The sequence below is a fragment of the Sphaerodactylus townsendi genome, linkage group LG05 (genome assembly GCF_021028975.2).
Source record: "Sphaerodactylus townsendi isolate TG3544 linkage group LG05, MPM_Stown_v2.3, whole genome shotgun sequence".
NCBI lineage: Eukaryota > Metazoa > Chordata > Lepidosauria > Squamata > Sphaerodactylidae > Sphaerodactylus > Sphaerodactylus townsendi.
Genome location: NC_059429.1, coordinates 116,042,105 through 116,069,233, shown reverse-complemented (window position 1 = coordinate 116,069,233; position 27,129 = coordinate 116,042,105). Strand labels below are relative to the sequence as shown.

At 45.8% G+C, this 27,129-nt stretch overlaps 1 protein-coding gene across 1 annotated transcript in view; it reads left to right on the top strand.

Annotated features, from left to right (window-relative positions):
* The window catches only part of NFATC2 (nuclear factor of activated T cells 2), a 154,960-nt gene that overhangs the window by 84,044 nt on the left and 43,787 nt on the right, over positions 1-27,129 (top strand). The window contains exons 7-9 of the mRNA XM_048497427.1: positions 6,726-6,781; positions 8,028-8,154; positions 11,123-11,806. Of these exons, the coding sequence (XP_048353384.1) occupies positions 6,726-6,781; positions 8,028-8,154; positions 11,123-11,806 (867 nt within the window). The remainder of the gene's footprint in view (positions 1-6,725; positions 6,782-8,027; positions 8,155-11,122; positions 11,807-27,129) is intronic.

Below are 27,129 nucleotides of genomic sequence, written 5' to 3'. Positions count from 1 at the left end.
GGGTTGCTCAGGTTCCTGCAGTGCATCCATGGCAAAAGTGGGACTTGAACTCAGGTCTCTCAAACTGAGTGCAGTTTGCCCTCCACTGCAGCAGGTTTGCAAGTGGAAGCTGCAATAGGCTCTCTCCCCAGTGTCTGAAATAAACATTGTAGGTTTTATGTGACGCTCCCGTCAAGTCTGTTGCAAAAACCACTTCAGAGGGAGCTTGTGCAAAATGAGAGGAGAATTTCCCAAACCTCTTGGCCCACATTTTGTGCCAACGGAGCTCAATTGCAGCAGAAAACGCAGTGTTATGATCATCTCACTATTCTCAACTAACGGGTTAGGGATCGTGAGTAACGTGTCCAGCTCAACAGACCTGTTTAATTGGCTGATTAAGCCAAACAACTCTGCTGTGGATCAAGCAAGATTTGACTAATGCAGACGTACATTAGACTCTCCCCCGCCCCTAGAATTTGGCACAAAGCTTGTGGTCCAGTGGCAGCTCAGGCTAGACGGGATAGAATTATGACCCCCCCCCCCCTTAAACTTGTTTATTCTTATATAGTGCAGATGATGTCAGATTGCTCACTGGAGCTTAATTTAATACTTGCGGTGCAGTCTGAAGCCGAGTTACTCCAGTCTAATGAAATGAATGCAGTTAGACGGGAGGAGCATTTTTTAGGATTGCATTGCCAGTCTCTCAGTCATTAGCCAGTATATAAATTGTGTTGCTGTACTATAGGAGCTGGTTTTACCAAAATTAGGCAGTTTTGACATATATGTTTACCATTCTGTGTGGGAAGAGGGAGTATATTGCATGTTTGCAAAGGCGCTGAATATGTCCAGTGACCATCAGTGTAACTGGAGTAATGTGTACCTTTGGATTTTTTTGCATGGTGTTATTGCATCATTTCTGGCTTAGTACCGCTTCAGTTTATCCCATCTTCTACATGTTGAGCCATTAGCTTTTGTCTTGTGTCTCCCCATTTCTCCCCCCCCCTTCCCCCCGGTTATTTGGGGATCTTTTTTTAGCAATAGAATCTGAGTGACATTAGTTCTCTGGAAGGGGCCGGTCCAGGCAGCCTATAAAATCTAATAAATAAAAAATCTTGTGTATCAGTTCCTGTTATTCCCCACTAACTAGCTGACTAGATCGTGATTGTGGGAAACCTCACCTTGTGCTTTCTTTCCCCTATCTTGGTAGTGAGGAATTTCTATCCCTTGTGTTGGCAAAGTTTCAACCATTATTTAAAAAAAATGCATATGGCTGGCTGTTTCTCAGAGGGCCTGCAGCTTTAGTAATTATCTTCTTGAAAATGATAAGCCACCAGATTTAGGGTTAACTATTCTCTTGACCTAAGCAACCCTGATTCCTTAAAAAGGTAGCCACATTGCTCTGAAGCAGCAGGAAAAACGTTTGAGTCCAGCAGTATCTTTAAGACCAACAACCAGTGGTGGGATCGAAAAAAATTAATAACAGATTCCGATGGTGGTGGGATTCAAACAGTGGCGCCGCCACTCACACGCACCTCCAGTCCCTATTGGGCAGGGAGGTTGCTTTAGTAACCCCTTCTCGGCACTCAGAAAAAATTAGTAACCACTTCTAGAGAAATGGTGAGAACTGGTTGGATCCCACCTCTGCCAACAACATTTTATTTTTGGTCTAAACTTTTGTGTGCATGCCCTTGAAAAAGTGTGTATGAGCAAAAAACTTATACCAAAAATAAAACTTTATTGGCCTTTAAAGATACTGCCTAATCCTTATTATTTCTCGCCTCATCTGTTTGTCTGCGATCAACTCACAACAGCAATAATATTCAGAGATGTTGAAGGAAATGCAAATATTGACTGTCTAAAATTAGGGCTTGTGCACTCAAGATTATAAAACCAAAGCAGCAAGACAGATGGAGCATGTTATTTAAGCAAAAAGGTTAGCACAACTGCACCAGGATGTTGACTTTTTATAAACGAGTATCCTATTTAAAAGGACCAGAACTGTGCCGGGCAACAGATTTGCTCAGGAAATCTTTGCCTGCTGTGCACGTGGTCATACCCACAAAGACCTATCCATTGTCATTATGATGAGGCACCATCAAGAACGGAACAACTCTTGAGTTAGGGGACACGTTCATTTTGCCTGGTCCTTCCTCTCCTCCTCAGCCTCCTTTGGGATTGATTTAATCATCATCTGGGTTTGTTTAACATCTCAGATTCACAACGTTTTATTAGTGCCGTTCCAGTGGTTCGGACACTAAACGAAATCAAATGTTTTTGTGGCTTTGGCATGATTCATCAGTCTCTTGAGCACTGGACTAGTTTTGTAAGCTGTGCTTTGACTGTGTTAGATCCGTGAGTGTAACTATGGATGTAACAGCTCCCTTCCAGAAAACCTCTGGACTTTCACCTTTATCTATCCATCCCATGCGTCTCCTCAGTCCAATTACCTCCTCGCTCTGGTTCCTCTGCATCCCTTCTCAACACTTGTTTTTTTGTGAATACTTTGGTCCAGTCTTTAATTTAAACTGAAGTAAACTCTGAATAAATATATAAGCAGGTCTGGCACAAAGATTTTTGGTGCTCTAGGTAAACAATGAGCTTGGTGTAAACCCCACTCCCAGGCAGCACATTGTAATTGAATGTGCATACACACCTGTGCTGTGCAATGATACATTTTATTTATTTATTTATAATTGGTTTTATATACCGCCCCTCCCTTGAAGGGCTCTGGGCGGTGAACAACACAATAAAACAATAAATAATATAACATAAATAATGTAACAGGGCAAGTATGATTTTTACTATTTTTTATATAAGAGATACCATATACTTTTAAGCAGCAACCCCATAAAGCCCTAGCCAGGGTGGTGGTGGTGTGTCCTGGCAAACATACTCAGCCAGCGTGCCCCTCAAGCCAGGAGTGTGCAGTGGGGACGTAGGTGGTGGAAGCGGGGACGCGGGTGGGAGTGGAGGACACACCGGTGCACCGAGCACTTTCCCCCCCTTGCTACGCCTCTGGCCCTAGGCCCAGCATATGAGTGTATGAAGCTTCATAAACTTTGGCATCCTTCAGATGAGGCCTGGAGAACTCCCAGAATTACAAGTGATTTCCAGATAGCTGAGATCAATTTCCCTGGAGAAAATGGCAGCTTTGGGAGGTGGACTCTGGCATTATACCCTGCTGAGGTCCCTCACCTCACCAAAACCCTGCCTTCCCTAGTTTCCACTTGTAAATCATGTATGTTGAGTGTGGCTAGGAAGAAAATGAAATGAATTTTCCTACTAATGGCTAATCTGAAGGGTACTTGGCGGTGTTTCCTGCATCTAGATCAAATGAGATGGATTCTTGCATTCAGTAAAGCAGGCAGTTCCTGTTAGGGTTGCCAGTTCCAGGTTGAGAAATGGCTGAAGATTTGGGAGTGGAGCCTGGACAGGGTGGGGTTTGAGGAGGAGAGGGACCTCAGTGGGGTACAGTGCAGAGGTGGGATCCAGCAGGTTCTCACAGGTTCCCGAGAGTAGGTTACTAATTATTTGTGTGTGCCGAGAGGGGGTTACTAATTGGTGATTTTGCCACGTGATTTTTGCCTTAGCTACTCCCCTCCTCTCAGCAGTAGCTGCATATGGGTGAACTTGAAAGCAGTCCTAGCAGGAGAGATGCACCGGGCGCATGGCGTGGCAGCCTGGGCGCTCGCGTGCAGGTATCGAGCTTTCCTCGCCCAAGGACCCGGGTACACAGCAGCCAAGGGCATCCTTGCCACAGCCCTGCCCAGGAATGCCACGCCCCTGGAATGCCCGGCCACACCCCATCGTGCCCCGCCCAGCCCCATTGGCGCTACGCCACTGTTTGAATCCCACCACCATGGGAACCTGTTACTAAAATTTTTGGATCCCACCACTGGTACAGTCCCATAGAGTCCACCCTCCAAAGGATCTGTTTACTCCAGGGGAACTCATCTCAACACACTGGAGAGCAGTTGTAATTCCAGTAGACCTCTGAGACGCACCTGGAGTCTGGCAGCCCTAGATCTAGTACTTTCCATAGAGTAGGAGGTCTAGAATTGAGCAGTAGCATCATTATTTCTTGATTCATCTGCTGCACCGTTCCATGCATTCAGGAGCTCCCAGACCCTTCTCCATGACCAGAAGAAGAAACTGCACTAGCAAAGTAAATTCATGTACATTTGCAGGTTGGGGGATTCCGTCTGCCTTCCTTCCCCTTGGTACAGAATTTGGGTGGCTTCGGCAGACAATTTAGAACTCTTTTTGAGCATAACGCCCGCGAAGACTCCACTCTCTGCCTGATATTTTAAGGTCACCGGCTCAGTTGAACATGTGTCACAGGGCTGCAGTGGACCTGTGGAGAAATCTGGCTGGCCGCTTGGACGTGCAGCTGCTGAGTTTGCCTGGGGGTGGCTTGGTAAGGAAGGAGCAGCACATTCTGAAGAGCTTGCCCATTAGCTGCCTTAGAAACAATGGAGTACTTTGTGTTTGTAGCAAACTTTCCCGGGGAAGGGCTGGGGTGTAAACTGCACCACCCCAGGAGCAATCCCAAAGGTCCCTCTGACTCAGATGCATATGAATCATCTCAGCTCTACCTCCCCCCTTTTTCCCAAGAGACAGTGATTTTATTGGAAGCTTCCAAGAATACTAAAACTGTTTGTTTGTAAGTCCTGTGCACAGGACCAGTTATTCTGCCTTGCAGAGTTTGGCATCTTTTCCTTACCAGCATGTCCTTTAATTTATATTACCTGGACCTGACTCCCAAGCAGGAGGGTTGGCTTTTAACTTGAAGAAGCCCTCATGCCCCCTTGCCATTGATACCTCCAAGGCAGACAGGAGATATGTGTCAAATCTAGTTTGTCTCCAAGGTTTGGCGCAACTGCCAAACAGTTGCGAGCGGGCTGACAAACTGTTCAGAGGAACACTGAAAAATCATCTCCCTGTTCATGATCAGCTAACAGGACATGAGCTGAACTGGCAGGTGTTCAAGATTCCCTAGTGCTGTTGCATTCATCACGGAAGGTGGTAAAGAGCGTGTGTTACTTGGAACAAGAAAGTATCTTAAACTAACTGTGCTGTTCTCATCATCGCTCTGTGGGGACAAGACAAATTGCCCCTCTTTAACTTCATCTCCCGGAGCCATGATTTGTTGTAGCATAAACTTCACTGATGCTCACACCGCCATAAATCTGTTTGTAGTTAAAGTGCTACAAGAATCATCCATTTTGCTTCTGTGTCATTCTTGTGTCTTTTACATTCTCAGTTCATTTATGTGTTTGGTTTTCATCTCATCTTTCTGGCAAGGAGTTAGGGTCAGCATCCAAGGGTCTTTCCCTTCCCCCCTTCCCCCTACCACATGTTATTCCTCACAACATCTCTATGGAGAGCAACTGGAATAAAGTTCATGTGATGTGAAGTTTTGTAGCTGACTGGGGATTTGAACCCAGGTCTTTCCAGTCCAGTTATGACATGCTAACCCTCATACCACTCTGGTTTTCAAGTTTACCTTAAAAGGTTATTAACTTCCTAGAGCAGGGGTCTGCAACCTGCGGCTCTCCAGATGTTCATGGACTACCAATCCCATCAGCCCCTGCCAGCATGGCCCTGCTGGCAAGGGCTGATGGGATTTATAGTCCATGAACATCTGGAGAGCCGCAGGTTGCAGACCCCTGTCCTAGAGTATCCATATTTCAAAGTTCAGTATTTTTGCATGCTACCTTGTGTTGCATTTTAGTTATGTCTGGGATAATAGAATAAGAGGCAGCCATGCTGAAAAAGACCAATGGTCCATCTAGCTCAGTAGACAACGAGCTACCTCTGTTGTTGGCATCTGACACTGGTACTCAGAGAGGTGCCATACTTAGTGCCCCGGTGGGAACTTATTTGTGCACCTGGAAATGACAGCACATTGCCAAGAAAGGCTGAGGCGGCCCTGGCACTGGATGTGACAATAAAGTTTATTCAAATGCTGCAGGGGACCTGCGTTGACTAGAATCCACTTATCATACTCAGCATGGGCCAATTGGCCATGCTGACAGAGGCTGATGGGAATTGTAGTTCCTGAACATCTGGAGAGCCGCAGGTTCCCTACCCCTGTGCTAGAGTGTCCCTGCTCCTTCCTCTCCAGAGATCTGTTTGAGGTAGCTTACAAATGAAACAGTCAAATACAAACCATTAAAATCAAAACTACTAAAAAAAGTGCTGGTACCGCTAAAACAAATTGATGTCATTAAAATTATGCAGGGCATAAAACACACAGGCATCCTAAAATGATCTAGATTAAAATTATCCTTGGACCAGAAGCAGATGCTGAAACATAGAAAACATAGAAAAGATAAACACCCTTGGCTAAAAGCCTCACTGGAAAGGAGTTTTTTATCCTGGCACCCAAAAGGAAGAGAGATGCCAGGCGAACTTCAATGGGGAGGACATTCCAAAGTGAGGCAGGATGGGCAAGATTAAAATATGATGGGTGTATACAGCAGTAGAAGAAATGGTGATACGTATTAGGAAGGCATATCACTAGATGCATTTAAAAGCCAACTAGAGATATCACAGATTACCCAACTTCTGACAATATTGACTCTGAACGATATGAAGGATGTTTAGGATGACTTTCACAGATCTTTGATGCTGCTTCTGAAAGTCAAATGCCTACATTTTTGTGGGCTGCCACTCCTTACTGGAGGCATCATCCAGGTATTTTTGGAACAGAGTTTTCAGTCGTGGCTTAATATTTCTTTCAGATGGGCAACAGATTTGGGAGATGGAAGCCACAGTGGATAAAGATAAGAGCCAACCTGTAAGTAGTCTTCACTTATTCCCTCTCTTCTCCCCCCGCCACCAATCACAGACATCAGGTTTTATTCTTTGTAAGTAAGCCCAGCAGACCTCTGCAGAATGCAGCAGAAATCTTGACAGGATTTGGTTGTACTGTAGTTAACTGAAACCAGTGGGTGTAAGAAAGCTTAACTTTATGTTGGACTATGGCACAAATGTATGACCCCTTATTATGTCTTGCTTCTAGGGTGCCAAAAGACTTTCCTAGTAGGATAATTGCATTGTTCCATCCCTATTTAACATGGTTAGTACGGGTTCTGAGCCACCACTGTGTACTGGATGTTCATCCTTGCCCATAGTAATTGAAAGTTTTTCCCTGTGCTAGTGAACCTTTGCGACCCAGTGCCTAGCATGGGCACCCCCATGTTCTTCTGGCTTACAGATGTGAGGCTTACACTTTGGTTGCTGTGCTGTAACTCTTCCATACCTCTAAGCAGATAGCAACCACTGAGAAATGGTCAGAGATTAATGAGCACCTGCCTGGGAACATCTGCAGCCTACTTGAGAGTAAATGGCAACTATCCCAGGGCAAAACTAACTTGCCATCCCGTGGCGCAGTGTTAAACTGCAGCACTGCTCATGACCTGCTCATGACCTGAATTTGCTCCTGACCGAGGTCAGTTTCACCGTGAGTCTTCTTAGAGGAGAGAAAGGTGGAGTATAAATCCAAACTCTTCTTCCTTTTCTTCTTCTTTGAAGGTCTCCCATTCAAATACTTGTCAGTGTTGAGGCTGAGAGCATGTGACTGGCCCAAGGTCACCCAGCACATTTCCATGACAGAATGGGGATTCGAACGTGCATTTCTCAGATCCAAGCCCAACACCTTAACCACCATACCATGCTGGCTCTAAATCTGTAAATAATATGGTACAAAAGGTAGAGCTGCGGGAAGCAAGCCCTTTCCATGATGCTGAGAAAATGCATCAGACTTGTTACCAAGATTCTACGTGATAGTTGGAATACAGACTTACCCGGCTTTCCTCTGTGTTCCTTTTTCCCTCTTTTTAAAGGATGAGACAGATTATAAAATGTCCAGGGGAAAAGTCCTTTTCAGATTTTTTTGGAAAGATCAGCTACATTCCAGCAATGAAGAATGAACATTCCTGGTAGACATTCCAAGAAATATTCACCTAGAGGTCCTGATAAAAACGAAATGTCTTGTAATACCGTGTTATCTCTTCTTCTTCTCCCCCTCTTCACGTTTTCAGAATATGCTTTTTGTAGAGATACCAGAGTATCGGAACAAACACATTCGCAGCCCCATCAAAGTGAATTTCTACGTGATCAATGGGAAACGGAAAAAAAGCCAGCCACAACATTTCACCTACCACCCAGGTAATTCTAGAGTAGGCAACACTATGGCTAAGTTCAGAAATCGCAGGAAACTATGGGCTTACCTTCTGCCCCGCGCTACTGTAGCCAAGTAGCGCAAGGTCCCCCGGCACTCCCCAATACAGGGCGCTGGCGATAACGAAGCTGTTCCGACAGCTATTTACTATCGCTGACACTGGTCAGAAATCCTCAAGCGTGCGTATCATTCCCGTACTCTTCAAAACGGCACCTTTTGATGACCCCTCAGCACCAGAGCGCCGGGGTCGTGGGAAACCCTGCCGCTAGCATTCAGAAATGATGCACGCTTGAGAGTAGCTGGCCACGTATAAAGCCATGAGTAAGTGGGGAAACACCCTATGTTAACTTTGTCCAAATGCAGGCCACTCAACTAACTATGGTTAGAGTACATCACATCAGCATACAGAGCCATATGTACTAACTACATTTAGTCTTAACTATGTTTTTTGTGTGAAGTGTGAACATGGACAATTCAGGGAGGAATGGTAGCTTTCTGCACAGAATATTGTGGGTTTATCCCCCAGCATTTCCACTTAAAAGACCTGGGTAATAAAAGTTGTGAGTCCTCAACCTGACACTCTGAAGAGCTGCTACCAGCCAGAATAGACAGTTGATAGACCAAGGGTATATGGCAACTTCTGTTGTATGTTTGTGCTGGCTTAATCTGGGGGATGGATGGGATGTTCCTGGCAATATACTCAGGCAGGGTGGTTTATCAGTTGGGTCTGTTCAGGAAAAAAGTTGGGTCTGTTCAGGTGATGAAACCTGCATTTGTCAAGTCAAATTGGAATTTAAATAATCACATGCAAGTCAAATCCTGGTTCACAATCTAATGGAAAAATAAACCCCAGTTTTGCATTGCATCAAAGCAAGCCACTGTTGAGCAAGAAGTATTATTTACTGCCATTGGTTCTTGAAGCATAGCTATTTGTTTTATTTTAAGAAGGTATATTTGGCACAACCACTCTCACTGGGCAACTTCATCTCTAGCTCCTAGTTGTTAAAAGCATGCATATATATTTTGGGTAAAGCATTTCATAATGAAAAATAAATAGTTAAGTGCTTCTTACCCTGGAATCTTTGTCAAGCTCATTCCGCACATGCAGAATAATGCACTTTCAAACTGCTTTCAGTGCTCTTTGAAGCTGTGCGGAATGGCAAAATCCACTTGCAAACAGTTGTGAAAGTGGTTTGAAAACACATTATTTTGCATGTGGAAGGGGCCTCAGTGTCACATAATTTTGGTGTTTTTGGCCCGCCCAAGATATAAATTGTAATAAAATCTCTTTTCACAAGTAGGTAGCTGACACTATGAATTTGGAGAGAGATTGTATCTAAACCGAGGGTAGGATCTCTGCAGCTCTCAGATTTCCAGCCAGAACTACAATTCCCATCAGCCTCTGTCAGCATGCTGGTAGGGGCTGATGGGAATTGTAGTTCCTGAACATCTGGAGAGCCGCAGGTTCCCTACCCCTGGTCTAAGGCCACTCATTGAGTTAATGGCTGAGCAGGTACTTGAGCCAAGGTCTTCCTAATTAGTTTGGATGCTCCTCAGCCACACTTGAGGGCTCTGAGTAGATTTGCAATACATACAAGTGCAAGATGTAGTATGCTGGAGTATACTATGAGTATGCTGATAGAGTATACTCAGACAGATGTACACACGCATGAGGATTGCTTCCGGCACCTCCATTCTCTGAGCCAATTTGTGCAGTCACGTTTGCGTCTCAGAAAGTGGCTTTGCTTCACTAGTTTTGCTCTCTGGGGTTTTTTGTGCGTGTGTGTGTGTTTTGAAGCTCTTGGAGCTGATTGATTAAGACATATCACTTGAAGCCTCTCTGCTTGGTTACTGTACACAGGGGCCTGGTTCATACACAGATGCTTGTCAGCTGATTACTTTGTAATAGCCCATGCTGGCTAGGGCTGATGGGAATTGTAGTCCATGAACATCTGGAGAGCCTCAGGTTGAAGACCCCTGTAATAGCTCTACCGGGAGAAATTTTGTCATTGCTTTGAATACAGAGCTTTGCAAACGAAGTCAGTGCATACATTCTTCAACCACTTGGTCTCTGTGGTGATTAACAGTGCAGTCCTACTTAGAATATGCTTAGAAGAGCCTGATCCTGTTTAGAATTGCACAGTACGTGCCAAAAAGTGATGTGTGTATGTATTTATATTCCTCCACGGCTCATCCCGGTAGTGGGTGAATGTGTGAAGCAGTTTCATTGAAAATACTGCATCTAAATATTTTAAGGTCTAAGATTGCAGGAAAAAGTCATACAGTTCATTATTGAGGCATTGTATTTATTTACATTTATAATCTGCTACTCTGGAGCTGTTCAAGAATAAGTGTGTAACAGCAGAAGTATATTCTGTTTCACATAAAGATGTTAGTAGATTGTATATTCATCCTCCTCAGAACAAAGCATGCCGGATCTTCTTTGTTGTAGAGCGCTCAGCCTGGGTCCCGGTTCTTGCCCAGCCCTGCCGTTCACATTTTGGCATAAATGCTCTTGTATCAAAGTACCATGTGCAATAAAACACAAAATAATGGTTTTGACAAAGGCAGTGCATAAAAATGAATGATAATTCTGATATATTAGTTTGGGATTATATTGTAATGCGAAAGCTTGCAAATTCTCAACCGCTGCACCCCAACTGGCCGAACTAAAATCTTTATGAGAAGCAGAGTTTACACATTTACAACAAAGCATCAGTAAAAAAAACCTTTAAACAATTTAAAAAGTTCACCTATAAGCAATAAGACTAACCCAATATATGTGTTAAAACCTGCACTTAAAAAAACACAGTTGCATAAAACCATCAAAAACACAAAAGGATCAGAGTTGGTAAAATTAGCCAGTTTGTTTGTTAGAGGCAGTCTCTCCCTGATCCCCTTCACTGTTTCATAGCTGCTTATTTAGAATCATGTCCTTTGTACACTCCCTTTCAGTGCCCTCCATCAAAACAGAGCCCATTGACGATTACGATCCAGCTTTAATCTGCAATACAGTACACAGTGGTTTGGGCACAGTGATACAGCCTTATTATTCTCACCATACAATGGTCATCGAATCGCCTTCCTGTCTTGTGGGCACAATGGCTTCCTGCCAGCAGCTGCGTTCAAGCCTGTCTTCTCCTGAATCTCGAAATCCTCAACAATCCTCAGGGGCTGTAATATACCAAAGAAGCAAGAGTCTCAGTCCTAGCCACCTGGGCTACCAACAGTCCAGTTTGATGCCTGCACAGGTGTCCATTCCAGATGTGCATAGGTCAGTGCTGGTGCACACTGGCTCCCCCAGCCAAAGTTCAGCAGGGCTCCACCATTCTCAAGCCAATCAGCAGTCTTCCCCTGTGATTCACTGTTCTCCATCAACCAATCAACAGCTGAGGTGTGAAAGCCATCAAGAATTTCAGCATATCATGTGCAGCGAAAATTTCACCACTGGTGGAGTGAGATCTGGCCAGCCTCAGGTCAGCCAAGCGCAGAGGCTAAGTCCAAGTTCGTACCCTACTGTGATTCAGCAGCAGAGAACGGCAAAGAATGGACCACCAGTAAGTGACCAGAAGGAAGTCTTGCCTGCTGGAGTGACTGTTAAGCAAGAACAGAATCTTGACCAAGCCTACTTGGATGACGGTAAGCAATGCTTCTTTTCGTATCCTGTTCATCCAGTCGGTTAGAAACCAGAGCGCCAACATTTTGCATTCCGGGCAAATCTGTCATCGGGAAAACACTTTTCATATGTGGGGTTCTTTTTCCATTGCAACATGTTTTTGGTCACTCCCTTTTTGGAATTAGCACTGTGCTTTTAATGTCGGGGGGGGGGGGCTCATAATTTGTTTTTATTCTCCAGACAACACCTGTTTTTATATACAGTCTTTACATTTTGTGAGATTTTGCAATGCAAGGTTAAAAATAAAAAGCAGGAACAGACATAAATGCCCTTGTAAACAACTCAGGGAATAGGTGCAGATGTTGCTTTTGTAAAATGCTTTTGTGATGTGTGCTACTGAGCAAGCTATAAAACTTCTCCCTGAACATTTTGTGATGGATAAAGTAGGCCTGTAGGCCAAATTCTGGCAGATGTTGGTTTATTTAACTGTGTCATAACGATTAATGAAAGTATCATTTATTTATTGTTAATGCAAATATTTTAGCTTTTGGAACTGATAGAAGAATGAGTCTAGGTTTGGGTGCTTCTCATTCCATTGCTTCCATGGGTGGGGCCTCAGCTCAGTTCGATGTACAAAATTCAATTGATTATTGCAGCAATAGAACAGGATTGCCGGCCATAGCTGGTAGCGTGATGAGAAAATTTGGGTGATGGGGATAAGTTATTCGACATGGTGCTGACCTGCAATTTCACTTCCGACACAGAACTGGAAGTGATGTCATTTTGTTGTGGTGACCCTCTGAGATTCATCAGAAACTCTATAGTTTATTGTGGGTGTAGCTTTGGGATGTCTGTGCATACATTCCTGTTTCTTAGGGTTTTCAGCAGAGGCGCCCAGTGTACTGGTGCGTCCTCCGCCCCTGCCACGCCAACATCCACCCCCATCCCGCCCTGGAATGCCCCTGACCCGCCCCCAGCCCTACCCTGGAACGCCCTCGCCACACCCCCACAGAGGCATGCCCCAGGTGTGTCGCGTACCCCCCCCCCCGTCCCCTTGGAGCTACGCCTCTGGTTTTCAGTCCATGCCTAGCAACTGATAGGTGTTGAGGAGCGGGGAGGGCAGGAACATGGAGGGCCATAGCAGTGCATGCTCCATGATATCACTTTCAGGAAAACTTGGAACTGGCATTATGTAACTATAGGAGTTATCATATTCCTACGTGACCTAATTTCTGGGTTTCCTCTAGAAGTGCCAAACATGAGGCTGGCATTTTTGACATTTTTCTCCCAGTGCTGCTTGGAGCAGAGGTGGGTCACGTGAATTGCTGGTGGAAAGCCTCCCACCATAGCAGATGGTATGGCAGTGGTGGCGAACCTTTGGCACTCCAGATGTTATGGACTACAATTCCCATCAGCCCCTCCAGATGTTATGGACTACAATTCCCATCACATCAGCATACAGAGCCATATGTACTAACATCAGTGGTGGCGAACCTTTGGCACTCCAGGGGCTGATGGGAATTGTAGTCCATAACATCTGGAGTGCCAAAGGTTCGCCACCACGGTGGTATGGCAACCTTAATTCAGGATTATCAGCTAGCACTGAGAAAATATATATTTTTAAGTATAGTATCTTTTGTCTAATCTTTACATTAATCATACAAAGTAAATGAATGTGATTATGCTTGTGCCAGACAGGGGAGAGGTGAGAGAGAACTGCTTACCTAAGGCCATTGGTGGATTTATGGCACAGGTATAATTTGAACCATATCCTTTCTGACGCTTAGTCTCTTAATCACTATGCTATGCTATGCCAATGGTCAGCAATTCCTTTTCACCCGTCCAGGCAACTGTTCTATGTGACTCCAGAAAGTTGCAAACATATTGCACCCTACAAGTGACTGACTTGTGTGTGTTGTTTGGAGAGATCTCCTTTTCCGAATCAGTTTGTGTAGATGAATTTGCCAACTGGAACCTATTTCATTACTGCCCTTTTGACTCCCTGTTTCCCTTTTGGGTGTGAGATTTGGCCTTTAAATTCTTAGTTTGTGGTAGGCTGGTATAGCTTAAAAGCTGCTTGCTGCTCCTACTGCTCCAGGTAGTGATAATTCCCGCCATGGAATTAGCAAGAAGGATTTTCATAGCACCGCACTGTACAGAAGGCACATCGAGGCTTCTTGATCAGCTCCGTGTACTGGCTAGCATATTAACATATGAAGCTGTCTTTTATCATCAGACCAGCTGTTGGTCTATTATTGTTAGTCTGGTCTACTTTGACTGGCAGTGACTCTTCAGGATCTCAGGCTAAGTTCTTTCATATCGCCTGCTAACTGATTCTTTTAACTGGAGATGGCTGGGTTTGAACTTGGGATCTTCTGTACACCAAGCAGATGCTCTACCACTGAGCCAAAGCCCTTTCACCGTCCATCTGTGCACTTCACCATATGAACGGAGTGATTTTTCTCTGTGCTGCCTCACGTGATTAAAAAATAATGACTGCAACGGGGTCCAGGAAGCAGCCCAAATGGCACAGTGCAACAGAGCAACTTGAAATCACCTAAATTTTTTGGCCCTGATCCATGAGTTCCAGCCTCCGTGTTCTCATTTTTCAAAGTTACGCCCTCTGCAGGTCTGCCAAAACATGCACTTTTCCAGCAGTCATTTTTTTCCCCTTTCTAAACAAGCTATTGGTGGCGGAGAACTGAATGAAGTACCTTGTAGTTGTGTGGAAACGCTGAGAGGAAAAGCTATCTCCTAATGACTTTTTGACCACCTCAGAAACAGCCCTTGATTCAGTTTGGAAATTAAATCTGAGCAATGTTGTTGGTTCACTGTGGACACGTACTGAAGGTATCTGGCTAGTATTGGCATGAAATGGTTCCTTCTTGAGGAGGGGGAGAAAGAAGAAACAAACTGAAATGCATACCAGAGATATAGGGCAGGGAGTGAAATGCTGATAGCGCTCCTAGCTAAACCTTTCCAAGACATTTTTAAAAATTGGTGCTGCAAACAACAATCCCATTTATTCTAAGTCATTTCAACTCTCTGCCCCTTCTGCTTTCGGTGAACCTTTGACTTTCCTCTTCCTTTTTTCTCTGTGCAGTTTTTGGACAGCAGTGATTTCCTTATGCCCATATTGCTCCTTTAGTTCTATGACAAAACACTGGTCTGTGTCTCAAGGCACATTTCCACATTTCTGCCACAATTATCCTGAGAGAACCTCTGACAAGCAGGCTGCTTGTGAGTTCCTCATTTTATGAAATGAGCATCAGTCTACAAATACAGAAACGCTGAGAGAGAATCTATACATCATGCAGTTCCTACGTGGCCCATCCATGTAGGAAACAGTGTAAAAATATGTGCAGATTTTTTCAGGTGATTTATTTATTTTAAAATGTATTTAAATGTTTTCAGGACAAATGTGATTTACAAAGTATTTTTTAATTCATTAGAAATGCAAAAAACCCCAACAAGAGGTGTAGCAAGGGGGGAAAGCACCCGCTACACTGTGCGTCCTCTGCCCCTGCCCACCCTGGAACGCCTCCGCCCCGCCCCCGGAACACCCTTGCCACACCCCCACAGGGGGCGCCCGGTGCGTCGCACACACACACACACCGCCCCCTTGGAACTACACCTCTGACCCCAACAACCCCAAAACATATGAATTAGTTCTTCAACCTGTAAATGTAGGACACCTAGCTAATTCTCCGAAAATTAAAACTATTAGGACTGAAAAGCCTTGGAGCATACAAAGGCTTTGTCATGATAATTACCATGAAATATGGGTATCGTTTGCTCGGCTTCCTTAGGAAGGCTGTTCCAAAACCATGGCAAAATAAAACAGAAATTCAGTGGTACCTTTAACCAAAAGAAAAATTGAGGTACCACCAAGGAAAACCCAGAACATCCCTAGTTTTTACTCTTCTTAAGGACAGTATTTCAGGCAGACCAACCCTGGCCAGATTTGGAAAGTGGGAACAGTACCTACACCAATTGGCCATGCCAGCAGGGGCTGATAGGAATTGCTGTCTAGGAACATCTGAAGCGCCAGAGTTGGACACCCCTGACCTACACACTCAATTCCTATTTAGAGACCCAGCATGGTATAGTGGTTAAGAGTGGTGGACTTTGATCTGGAGAACCATGTTTGATTCCCCACTCCTCCACATGAGAAGCAGACTCTTACCTGACAAACCAGATTTGTTTCCCTACTCCTACATACCTGCTGGGTAACCTTGGGCTAGTCACAGTTCAGAACTTTTTCAGCCCCACTTACCTCACAAGGGATCTGTTATGGGGAGGGGACGGGAAAGGAGTTTGTAAGTCGCCTTGAGTCTCTTTATAGGAGAGAAAGGCAGGGTATAAATCCATACTCTTATGATTATTATTTGCCTCTTTCCTTCATGGGAGATCTGTCTATAAAGTGGATGTAGAAGAAGAAGAGTTGGATTTATATCCTCCCTTTCTCACCTGTAAGGAGACTCAAAGGGGCTTACAAATTCCTTTCCCTTCCCCCCTCACAACAAACCCCCTGTGAGGTAAGTGGGGCTGAAAGAGTTCCAAAAAACTGTGACTAGCCCAAGGTCACCCAGCTGGCATGTGTTGGAGTGCACAAGCTAATCTAGTTCACCAGATAAGCCTCCACAGCTCAAGTGGCAGAGCAGGAAATCCAACCTGGTTTTCCAGATTAGAGTGCACCTGCTCTTAACCACTACTACACCATGCTGGCTCTCGCTGTAGAAGCTGCATCAGAATTGCAGTTCTTATGGATGCAGAACTCAATGGAGGAACTCAGTGCTTTCAGATGTGTGTGCAGAACTCAGTGGACACTCCTGTACAAAAATTTGTAGACCTAGGACTGAATCAAGACTTTTGTCAAAAAACTATGGTAAGCCATAAACGGTTGCTGCTTCGAGACATAAAAAAAAGGGCTGTCCATGTAGAAAATGTGCCAACAGGTACATTGGCCCTAATAGCTCACTTTCTAAGCAGGAGGTGGGGGGTAAATGGTGTAGTGGTGCAGCATTGCGAGTATAATTGGCAATCAAATCAAAGAGCTGCTAAATTTGAAGTGCTCAAAGAAATACAGCTCTGGAAAGAGTGTTTTCATTGCTGAAGGAGAGAGAGATATTTTTAGCCCACATGACAACTTTTTTCAAGGGCCAACTATTTTAACAGCAGCGCAAATCGGATTTTATAGGTTACTTTTTTTTCAAATACAATGTTCATTAAAGGGATGAAATTAACATTACTTGGAGGGTATGGCCAGTGGCCACCTAATAAGTAGCAAATTGTGATCATAGTTAAGGTTGGATTTTGTCTCTTTTCGCCATGACTTTCTGCCATGTCAGGTTAGCAGTAATCCTAATTTCCTTAGTTTGGATGCCACAGAAAATTACGGTAGGGACAAACCATGAACATGAAGAGAGAATGCATCCATAAATGGGGCAGTGCAAACTTTGGGGGGGTTAATGGCAACCAAACCACAGTTTGGGTTCTATGTATGAACCAGATGTTTTAGAAACATTCCTTGAATGCAGAAAATTGAAAAACTGATGGGAAGAATGTGAGTACTCTTTGTTCCATTTTCAACTGCCTGACATGAGGCAGGAAGTCCTGTACATAAAGTGATATGAATTGGCAGTTGTATTGTCTGATTTCCGGTTCACCAGTATTTGTCCACTTGCTGTTCTGTTGCCATTTCTACTTAGTTCTCTTTTTTCCCTGGCTGGCAAGCTTTGATGAGAGGACAGGAAATGTGAAGTTTTCTTTCTGCTTTCCCTTGTACTTTCAGGGCGAACGAGTGTATGTGTGTGTTTTTAAGGCCTGTGGTTTGATTAGAGAAGCGATAAGTTATAATTAGAATAACTTTTCATAAGCAAGCACAGCCATTTTATTTATTCATTTATTTATTATTTAATTTTGTTTAATATCACGGCTGCCAGTTCTTTATCTGGTTGTGGCCCGTTACAATTCAAGCCTCACCCAGAGGGCTAGGGTGTTGTAATGTGTCAGCATAGTATTTGTGCAGATTATTATTATTATTATTATTTGCAATGGAGTGGGGTGGTGGAGAATTGAGAATTGAATAATTTAGCTTGCAAGGCAAAGTTGATCTAAACATTTGCACTTCTGTTCATGGTTACATTAACTGACATTTATTCAGAGGGGCGCCATGAAGGCAGTCTGGAAAATAAGTTCTATAGGGAAAAGTTGAAGGAACTTTGGCCCCTTCCGCACACGCAAAATAATGCGTTTTCAAACCACTTTCACAATTGTTTGCAAGTGGATTTTGCTATTCCACACAGCTTCAAAGAGCACTGAAAGCAGTTTGAAAGTGCATTATTCTGCATGTGTGGAATGAGCCAGTATTTTTAGCCTAGAGAAAGGAGGCTGAGGAGAGACATGGTCATATTCTACAAATACTTGAAGGATTGTCACAAACAGGCGAGCAAAAAACTTGTTCTATGCTGCTTTAGAGGCAAAACTAGGTCTAATGGGCTTCAGTTACAGGAGGGCAGATTTCAGTTGACTCAGAATGAGACACATTTCCTAGTGGGAATTACGTCTGACAATGAAACAAATTACTCGTGATGGGACAGTCCTTCACTAGAGATCTTGATTTGATTCCTTCCATGGGGTGTTCCACGTCAGAGATAAACAGAGGTAGTTTACTGTTGGTTTTTGCAATAGCAATCAAGGTCTTCCTTAGTGGTGTCCCATCCAAGCAAGGTGGGGGGGAAAAATAATTTTTTTAAAAAAATCAGATTTTTCAAATTTAAATTGGATTTTAAAAAAATAAAATGCTTTTTGAGGAAAAAATTATCGAAAAATAGTTTCAATAGTTTTCCATTTAAGATACATTATAGTTCAAAGGTTATTCACCATGCAGTAAGGATTAATTTTTAATTTTGTAGCATGAGACTGGATACTTATGCAATGTTTACATTTTGGGGTTAATGAATTCCATTAATCCATTCAAAATGTCAAGCTCTTCCAGAGGTTTCTGTGAGATTATTGTGGACAATTTTTCCATCTGGAAGATGCTTAGTTTTGCAGTTCTTAAAACTGTGAATTTGTGTCTGCAGAGATAATATACCTCTTCTTCACAGTAAAAATGTTATAAAATAAGCATACAGAGTTGAGGAAAAGACCTTAATCCATTGTCCCTTTGCAAATCTTTGTACGCAGAATCTGCTCCTCAACGTTAAATGTAGTCGACCCACGTGGTCAGCGTAACGTGCGGAGAGGAGCGTAAGCGTCTGAGCCTAATCCTCACCTGGGGGCAAGACCATTGTCCCTGCGCCCGGTGACTGAGCCAGACAGTTCATGACCAAGAGCTCGCCAGAGGGGATGAGAATTAGAGGTCTTGGTCGCGACCAAGAGGCGTGAGTCCGTTTAAGCGTCCCCAACGTTCTACGCGGTGCTGCTGGGTCAGCAGTGCGTCTATCTCCCCTCCTTTTTTACATTTTAGAGGGGACGAGAAATGCTAAGGGGTGATTTAAAGGGGCCAGCTTGTCTCCTCGCCCGTCTGGTCAAAGCTGACCGAGCGCTGCCCAATATGCAGAGACTTTATTTCCAGCGAGGTGAAAATTAGAGGAGCTTCTTACACCGTTACAGGCAATAGTAGACTACACGGTGAGCGAAACAGAGATCCGATAGGCACACAATTAAACCAATGCAGAGCTGCACAATAGCACTCAACCCATCCTCCCGGTAGCCAGCTCCAGAGGGCTGACACCAATGGGAGCCAAAACATCATATTTCAGATTAAATACAACTTCTTGCAGCTCCGCGACCTTTTCATATGAATCAACTGGGAATTATCAGAGATTAAAAACGGCTTACATATTTAAGTACATTCTCCACAGCTTTGTGGTGATGCAATAACTTAACAAATAGTCAATAAACGCGATTATCTAAAATTAAGCTTAGCGAAGTTCTTACACTCTTTCGGAGAGCCAGGCATCGGGCTGCGTGAGAGACGGGACGGAGACGGACACCCAAGGGGCACCAGGACGGGCGGCAGCTGGGACTGCGGGAAACAGGAGGCATGGGGTTTACAGGGTGGGGGCAGGCACGCTTTGGAGAGAGGCGACGCGTCGTTTCGACAGGAGGATCCGAGAGCAGAAGCGGAGGCGGCGTCAGGCTCCTGGGGTGGAGCCTGGGGGTAGAGACGATAAGTGGTAGCAGAGAGTCCAGAGCAGACAGACGAAGCGGGAAATGCAGCAGTAACAAATAACACCAACTAAAAAATTAAGATATGCCAATAGAATTAGAAACAATAAAACATTTCTAAATGATACATAGGCTGGATGATGTCGCCGGAAGGAAGGCAACCAGAGTAGTTTGCATGACCAATCAATGCATGGCTCTTGCTGTTTTGACTACCAAAACTACACCAGAGTGATGGCGTTAGGGGGGGTCCATGGATTTCTCAAGGTCATTGAGAGAGAGCTACTGATGGTCTTTAGCATTTGGGTTCAGTGATTCTCACAGAGCAGGGTTGTGAGAGAAGTGTTCAGGCCAATATTCCAATGACTGAAAACAGGAGAGTTCAAGGGTTAACCCTATAGGGATGTTCGGCTGTGGGTTAAGACCAGCGAGGCGGTGGGAGGAAAAGAGGATGGTGATTTGTAGATGAAAGATCCATACAGGGGGGTGGCGTTGTCACCCGGTGGGGGGTGGTTGTGTGAGTAGCTGCTGATGGCTGTGAAATCCTGCTTGATAGCCCATAGAAACTGCAGCTTTGGGGTTCTTAGGTGTCACAGAGGCAGGGGCGTGCTCTGCCGAGTCTTGAGGTTAGGCTGGTCGTAGCTCCTGGCTGCTTTGGGACCCTCTGGATCTTGGGGTTCCGGTACTGATTATAGAGATCTGCACAAAGCTATGGGGCCGAAAGGGCCTCGGGAGGGACCTGTTTATGCCCAAGTGGTGTGGCCTGGCTGTTTTGGCATAAGTTCCTCGAGAGCTGAGGTGGGGACATGCTCGGGCTGGGAATCCATACAGAGGACCCTGTGGGGAGAAGGACTGAAACATGCCCCTTCCCAGGTTATGAGGGGGCAGATTACATGGGTTGATCTGGGAGCTTCAGCAGTGAAATGGAGGAGCCTTGGCGTGGGGGAGAGGGGTGTGGCTGCCTGGGAGGTGTGTCTTTCTCTGGGGGGTGATCTGTTGCCTTTACAGAGTGATGAGAGTACAGGCCAGGCAGATTTTAAATGGAGATTGATGGTGAAAGGAAATTGCTTTTTTAGTACTATGTTTGTATGCATTGTGGCCTAAATGGGGGGGCTGCCTCCCTCTGAACTGTTTGGCTAGAATTTCTTTAGAAGTTCACGGTGCTCTCTCAACTTGATTCTTACACTTGGTGCTTTATTCAATAGGATTCAAGGTGTGTGATTTCCAATTTTAGAACTGGGCATGGCTGCTTGGGAAGAATATGGGCGTTGTCCGTTTTAAGGAGGCCCCTTGACGGTTCTCTGTGCAAGGGTGCTGATTAGTAGTTAGTTCCATTTTAGCCTCAGGGTAGGTGACCCCAGCGTATCAGTGGACATCCTCAGTTACATGCAGGTAGCTGGGGGCTTCAGGCAGGGACAGGGTTGCATCCCATTACCTAAGTCCATTACCCAAGGGCCCCTCGGGTTTACCCGGGGAGTCCCTGGCAGAGAACCAAAGAAGCGTGAGCAGTGAAACACAAAGGGGCTACTTGATAGATTAATGCCTGGTTGAGGGGGATGCTACAGGATCAGGCAGTGCCTAGTGGGAAAATGAGTAGCTGGAAGAGTCGGAGAAAGGGTGGAATCATGGTGTCCTGTGGCGCTGGTTCCCCTCGCTTCAGGGGCTACAGAGGCCGGCGTCGCTGGCTACACTTGCCATAGCCCCTCACAGAGAGTAATTAGAGGTTCTGGATGCTAGTAGGTTCCATGTGTCAGGAAAAGAGACTCCTCCCATGAGGTTTAAGTCGGTCCAGGAAGGCATTAAACTCCTGGGCCAGAGTGAGAGGCGATCACCCCGTGCCATGTGGGAATCGACAGAGGTTTAGAGAGGATTTGAAAGGCAAGAATAAGCTGCGTGAGGTCCCTCCGTTAGTGGAGAGCTTGAAGCTGGCGTGTAAGCTGATCTACCATTACATTATTTTGTTTAATCTAATGGCAGCAGCTTAAGCTTACCCCAAAATAAGCCCGAAAGATAGTGGGAAGCTTTAAGGTGGGACAGAGAGGCAGCTAAAGGCGAAACAGGGACAGGGGTAGAGTGGAGGAGAGTGGCGGGTCACAAGGGGAGAGTGGAAGAGATCTCTCAGAGGCCAGCTGGGAGGGAGGTGAAAGAAAGCGTTCAAAGAGATACTGGAATTCTTTCTATTTAGAGGCACCAGCGTTTTGGGGGAGTCCCACCCACACAGCCCCACCATAGTGCGCTAGCGCCCTTGGTTGATGAGATCTAAGTAAAAGCTAGCCCGAGGGGTGGAGATTTTTTTGCGAGCACAAGGTGGTGGAAACCATTCGACCAAGAAAGGTTTGTGGCGGTCAGGTGTACCCTAGGACTCCGGTTGGGAGAGGGTGTTCAAAGAGGGAAGAGGAGAGAAGGGTTTGATCATAGGGGACCCGATCCACTGCTCAGTAGACTAGAGACCCTCACTTACTGCCAGAAAAGTGCTTATTGCTGGGAGGTGGATCCTGTCCCTGGGTTTTGGGGAAGTGAGTAGAACAGGAGCTGAAACAAGGGAAGGTGGTGAGGGAGCCGAGACCCAGTTAGTTGAGGGTTCCGAGCAACTGCACTGCCTGACTGGAGGAATGTGAAGCGTGTCACAAGAGTTTTACATCTCTGGTATGAGCAAGGCCCGGGAGTAAAAGGAGTGGAGAGTTTATGCCCCAGATACAAGAATGGCTCAAGTTCTTTTGTACTTGCTTCAGGGGAGGCGATGTATAGGCCTGACTGTTTTAATGTGTAGGCTAGCAATTGCATCCCTCTGCCGAGGGGGATGGTGGAATAGCATTTGGGGATATATCCATGTAATGAATGATTATAATCACAGAGGCTTTAGCGAAAGCAGGGAACTAAGAAGTGATGGACAAAAGCAGCCACAAGGTGGGGGCTGTTGAGAGCATTCCCTGGAGACAATACTCCATTAGTGACCTCTGGCCCATTTGGGCTGCTGATGGTCACTTTCCACGTTACCCGTGAAAGCTGAAATGTACTGGAGTCTTGAGGGGAGAGAGGGAATACAAAGAAACTTGTCGCTAGGGTGTGATAGGGACCTGGTAGTCCGAAGGGATAGGGTTGGGGTTAGGTAAGCATTTAGAAGAGACCCCATATAGGAGTTTGGATGCATTGCTGTCTGGGAATCCTGTAGCAATGCATACATGGCCGCTCTTCTTTATCACAAAGACAGAAAGTGATGTTCCATAGCTGGTGATGTTGAGTCTCAATGTGGCCCACATGGCAGCTGAATTCCCTCCACTGAGAGTTTGGTGCAGCTTGATCAGAATTTTTCTCTAGACAGTAGCCCTGTTCTACACCATACTGAGGGTCTTAAGTGAGGTCCCATGTGAGGGGAGGGGCAGTAAGGCCCGGGGCTACTGCCTCGAGCTCTCCCACTGCTTGGCGGGAGGAGGCGATGGTGCCGCCAGAGTCCTGGGGAGCTGGGTGTAGCCTGCTCCCCTCCCTCTTCCCAGGAGTGTAAAATGTGCTAGCCGGCCACGCCTGATCGAGGCCGCCCGGCCACTTAGCCGATGGCGATGGAGCTCTCTGCACCCTGAGGTTTTACTGAGCCCCTCAAGACACAAGGTGACGTGGGGATGTACTCTTGAAGTAGGGAGGCCCATGTCGCGGCCTGCCCTCGTGAAGCCCGTTCCTGCAGGATACCCGCCCACATTGGGGTGTATCACCCGGGGCTCCAGACAGCGAGGTCCAGTGGCCCCTAAAGGGATAGTTCTTGTTAAGGTGGAGGAGAGATCACGGGGGCGGGGCCTCCCTGGGAATCTCACTTGGGAGGGCACCCCAGTCGTTACAGACCCCCTACTGGGCAGTCCTCTGCACCAATCTACGAGAAGTGTCGGACTGAGGTAGCAGTGAAACAGCATCTGCCCTCGAGGGCTGTTTCTAACCAATGGAGAGGGCTTGTGGCCAGGAGGTCCAGCGTGAGTAGGCGAAGGACCAGCCTCTGGCTTAAACCCGCAAAGCATGTAGGCCAGTTCAGGAGTTCCCACCACTACTCCTGTGTTGATTGCTTTGCTGGCATCTTCAGCGGAAGCGTTCTCATAGGCAGGCGGCTTAAGGAGAACTCGCCTACGAACTCCTACGTTGTCCAACCTTACCTTTTAGAGCTTCCTGGAACCTGCTCACAAACTTCGGCATAGGGTTCTTGGGGTTTTTGCGGGATGGTGGAGAAGCTCTGGGTGGGCTGGCGGCGTGGGAACCTTTGAGCGCCACAGCATGCCCTTTACTCGAGGCGCATCATTAAGGATGGCCTCAGGTAGGACCAATCTGATTGTTAGGCCGTCGGGCATCGCAGAACTTGTCGAAACCCGTAAAGCTGTCGCGTGTGAGAAGCCGCTGCCGGCGGAACCACTGAAGGCGGACACTCGCTGGAACCAGATCACGGTCCGCAGTGTGCAGGGCTCCAGGAGCATCTGGAAGGTGGTCTTCCAGTCGTCGGGAACCATTAAGTGAGTTCCCTCGCTGACTACCTCTGGCATGCCTCTCCGCGGGACTGGTGACTCCCTCACGTCCCGCTAACCGCGGCTGCTATGGAGCTCAGTGAGGGATATTTATAGCTTAAAGAGGGGCGGTGCTTTCGGACAGCCCGCCCGGGGACAAGCGCCATCCTCTCCCTCGATTATCTGTGAAATGGACGGGGCATCAATCGCAGAATGTCGAGCGTAAGTCTTCCATCAGGGTTTCTTTCCTTTGCAGATGGAAATTGGCTAATAAGCCTCATGAGAAAGTTTTAAGGAAATAGCGCCATTGGTGAAAAGCACGTGAGGAGAATCGCGGTATTTTGAAAAAAAATGAAGGCGGAGACAGTAGAGGGAAGGCTGAGCCATGGGAGAGTTTGAAATGGGCGAAGGAGCAAGGGGCAGAAGGAGGACAGAGCGTCCAAGTTGGTGGATAGAGAAAATTCGAGGTTGAAATTGAAGGTGAAAGCATCCGAAGGAGGCTGACCTACAGCAAAGGGGCCATAAATCTACGAGCTGATGCGGCGACATAACATTGATATCCCGCGTCAAAGTACTTGGCGGTGAGTGACATCGTGGCGCTTAGGCCTTCTGTCGCGAAGAGTGCGCCCGATGTTTCCAGTCCAGCAGATTCAATGTCCTCTGGAGTACCATGGACACTGAGCTTCCAATCTCCTCAACCAATTTCGCGAGCTCGCTTCTCTTTCGGGGACCCATAGCATTTAAGCTAAAAAAAACCAGTTCGTCAACTGCGTCGCACATCATAAGCCCTGCTTTTGCGGCTCTGTATACTCACCCGGTGTTCCGTCCGGACTAGAGAGTGTCCTTAGGGGCCAGACCCTTCTGACGATAGCGGATCAGAGGACCAGGCGATGCCGAGCGGTGGTCCCTGGATGCTCGCATTCAGCCGACTCCAACCCCGATATCGCTGACCTTTCCAGGTATGGCGGTGAAAGCAGGGTGGAGGTTCGAGAAGTTCCGGGTTTAGGCACCAGCTTTGTAGGTGAATCCCACATGGTCAGCGTAAGGAAACGGTGATCGAGGCGGCGGAGATGTAACATCTGGTGAGAATGTGGCAGGGAGCCCCGAGGTCCGATGTTCCTAAAGCGAGTCTCTCGCGCGTGCGCTGGTTCCTGGCACCTTTTATTGTTATTCTCCGAGGCGTGTAGGAGGGAGTTCGGAGGCGAGGAGGGTCGGGGAGATCATCCTTGTGATGCGCATGATCTCAACACCTGGCTACGTCTTGAGGAGGCGTGGCGTCTGAGCCTAATGAGAAATCCTCACCTAAGGGGCAAGACCATTTGTCCCTGCGCCGAGTGAGCAGGCTGGGCCAGACAGTTCATGACCCGTGACTCATAGGGGGGGGATTCAGGGGTGGGGATGCGGTCACGACTCAGAAGGCCGTAAGGTCCGTTGAAAATTACAGCGATTCTACCACCCGGTGCCGCTGGGTCCAGCCGGTGCATTCCTGAGGATTAAAGTGCTAAGCTTCAAGAAGTTCAATGAATAGAAAATCGCTTGGAGTGGCATAGATCTGCCGAAAAGAGCTAAGTGTGAGGATGGAGAGGCATGCAGCAAATATTTATTTATTTATTTATTTATTTATTTATTTATTTATTTATTTATTTATTTATTTATTGTATTTGTATACCGCCCTCCCCAAAGGCTCAGGGCGGTTTCCAACAAAATAAAAAGTTAAAACATCATATATATAAATTAATTAAAATACATAAAATTAGACTAAAGATGGCTTCAGCTATTCTATTCCCCCTTTTATGAACCCACGGGAGGCCAGATGTTTGCTTTTTGTTGCAGTTGATATCATCCCGGCTGGCCAAATATGAAAGTGAAACTTTGTGAACAGAATACTTCACAAGTCTTCCGATCTTTGTGTGTATACCTGAGGTCTATCACATTATCCTCTCCCTAGATGAAAAAATCTGTAATGGCAGCAGGCCATAAATGAGACCCAGTTTGGGAATATTGTAATTGAGTTCCTCCACCCATGGAGTAAGGCAGGAATGCAGGATAAGGCAGGAACTCTGGATAGTTCACCTCACAATAATCTCATAATTATCTCAATAATCTCATAATTACCTATGTATTTCTAATAATATACCCAAAACAGTATTTTATATAACTGTAAAACTAATCTGAAAAGTTATTATTTTAAACATGAAAACTTCATCTAGTTGTAAATATTAACCTTATACCAGCAAGAATTAGTCTCTATGTAGAAAAACATGATTTAAATCAAGTCTTACTGGCTAGTGATTTAAATTAATTTGATTTGAATCAAATCCGCCCTGCATCCAAGTACTAACTGTAACAAACCCTGTTCCAAGTCCTGAAAAATTCAGGCTAAGCAAAGCTATTCATGCCGCTGCAGGAATATTCTAGCCTTCCGTGTTCCACATTGTGGACTAGTTGTCCTATATGGCCTCTTCTAACTCTTTGACTCTATGTATCATTTTATGAATTATCTTTGGGATCTCTCAATATACTTGCATGTATACTGTATCATGCCGAACCATCATTGGTCTACACCAGGGGTCTGCAACCTGTGGCTCTCCAGATGTTCATGGACTACAATTCCCATGATGGGAATCGTAGTCCATGAACATCTGGAGAGCCACAGGTTGCAGACCCCTGGTCTACACAGTCTAGTTACAAAT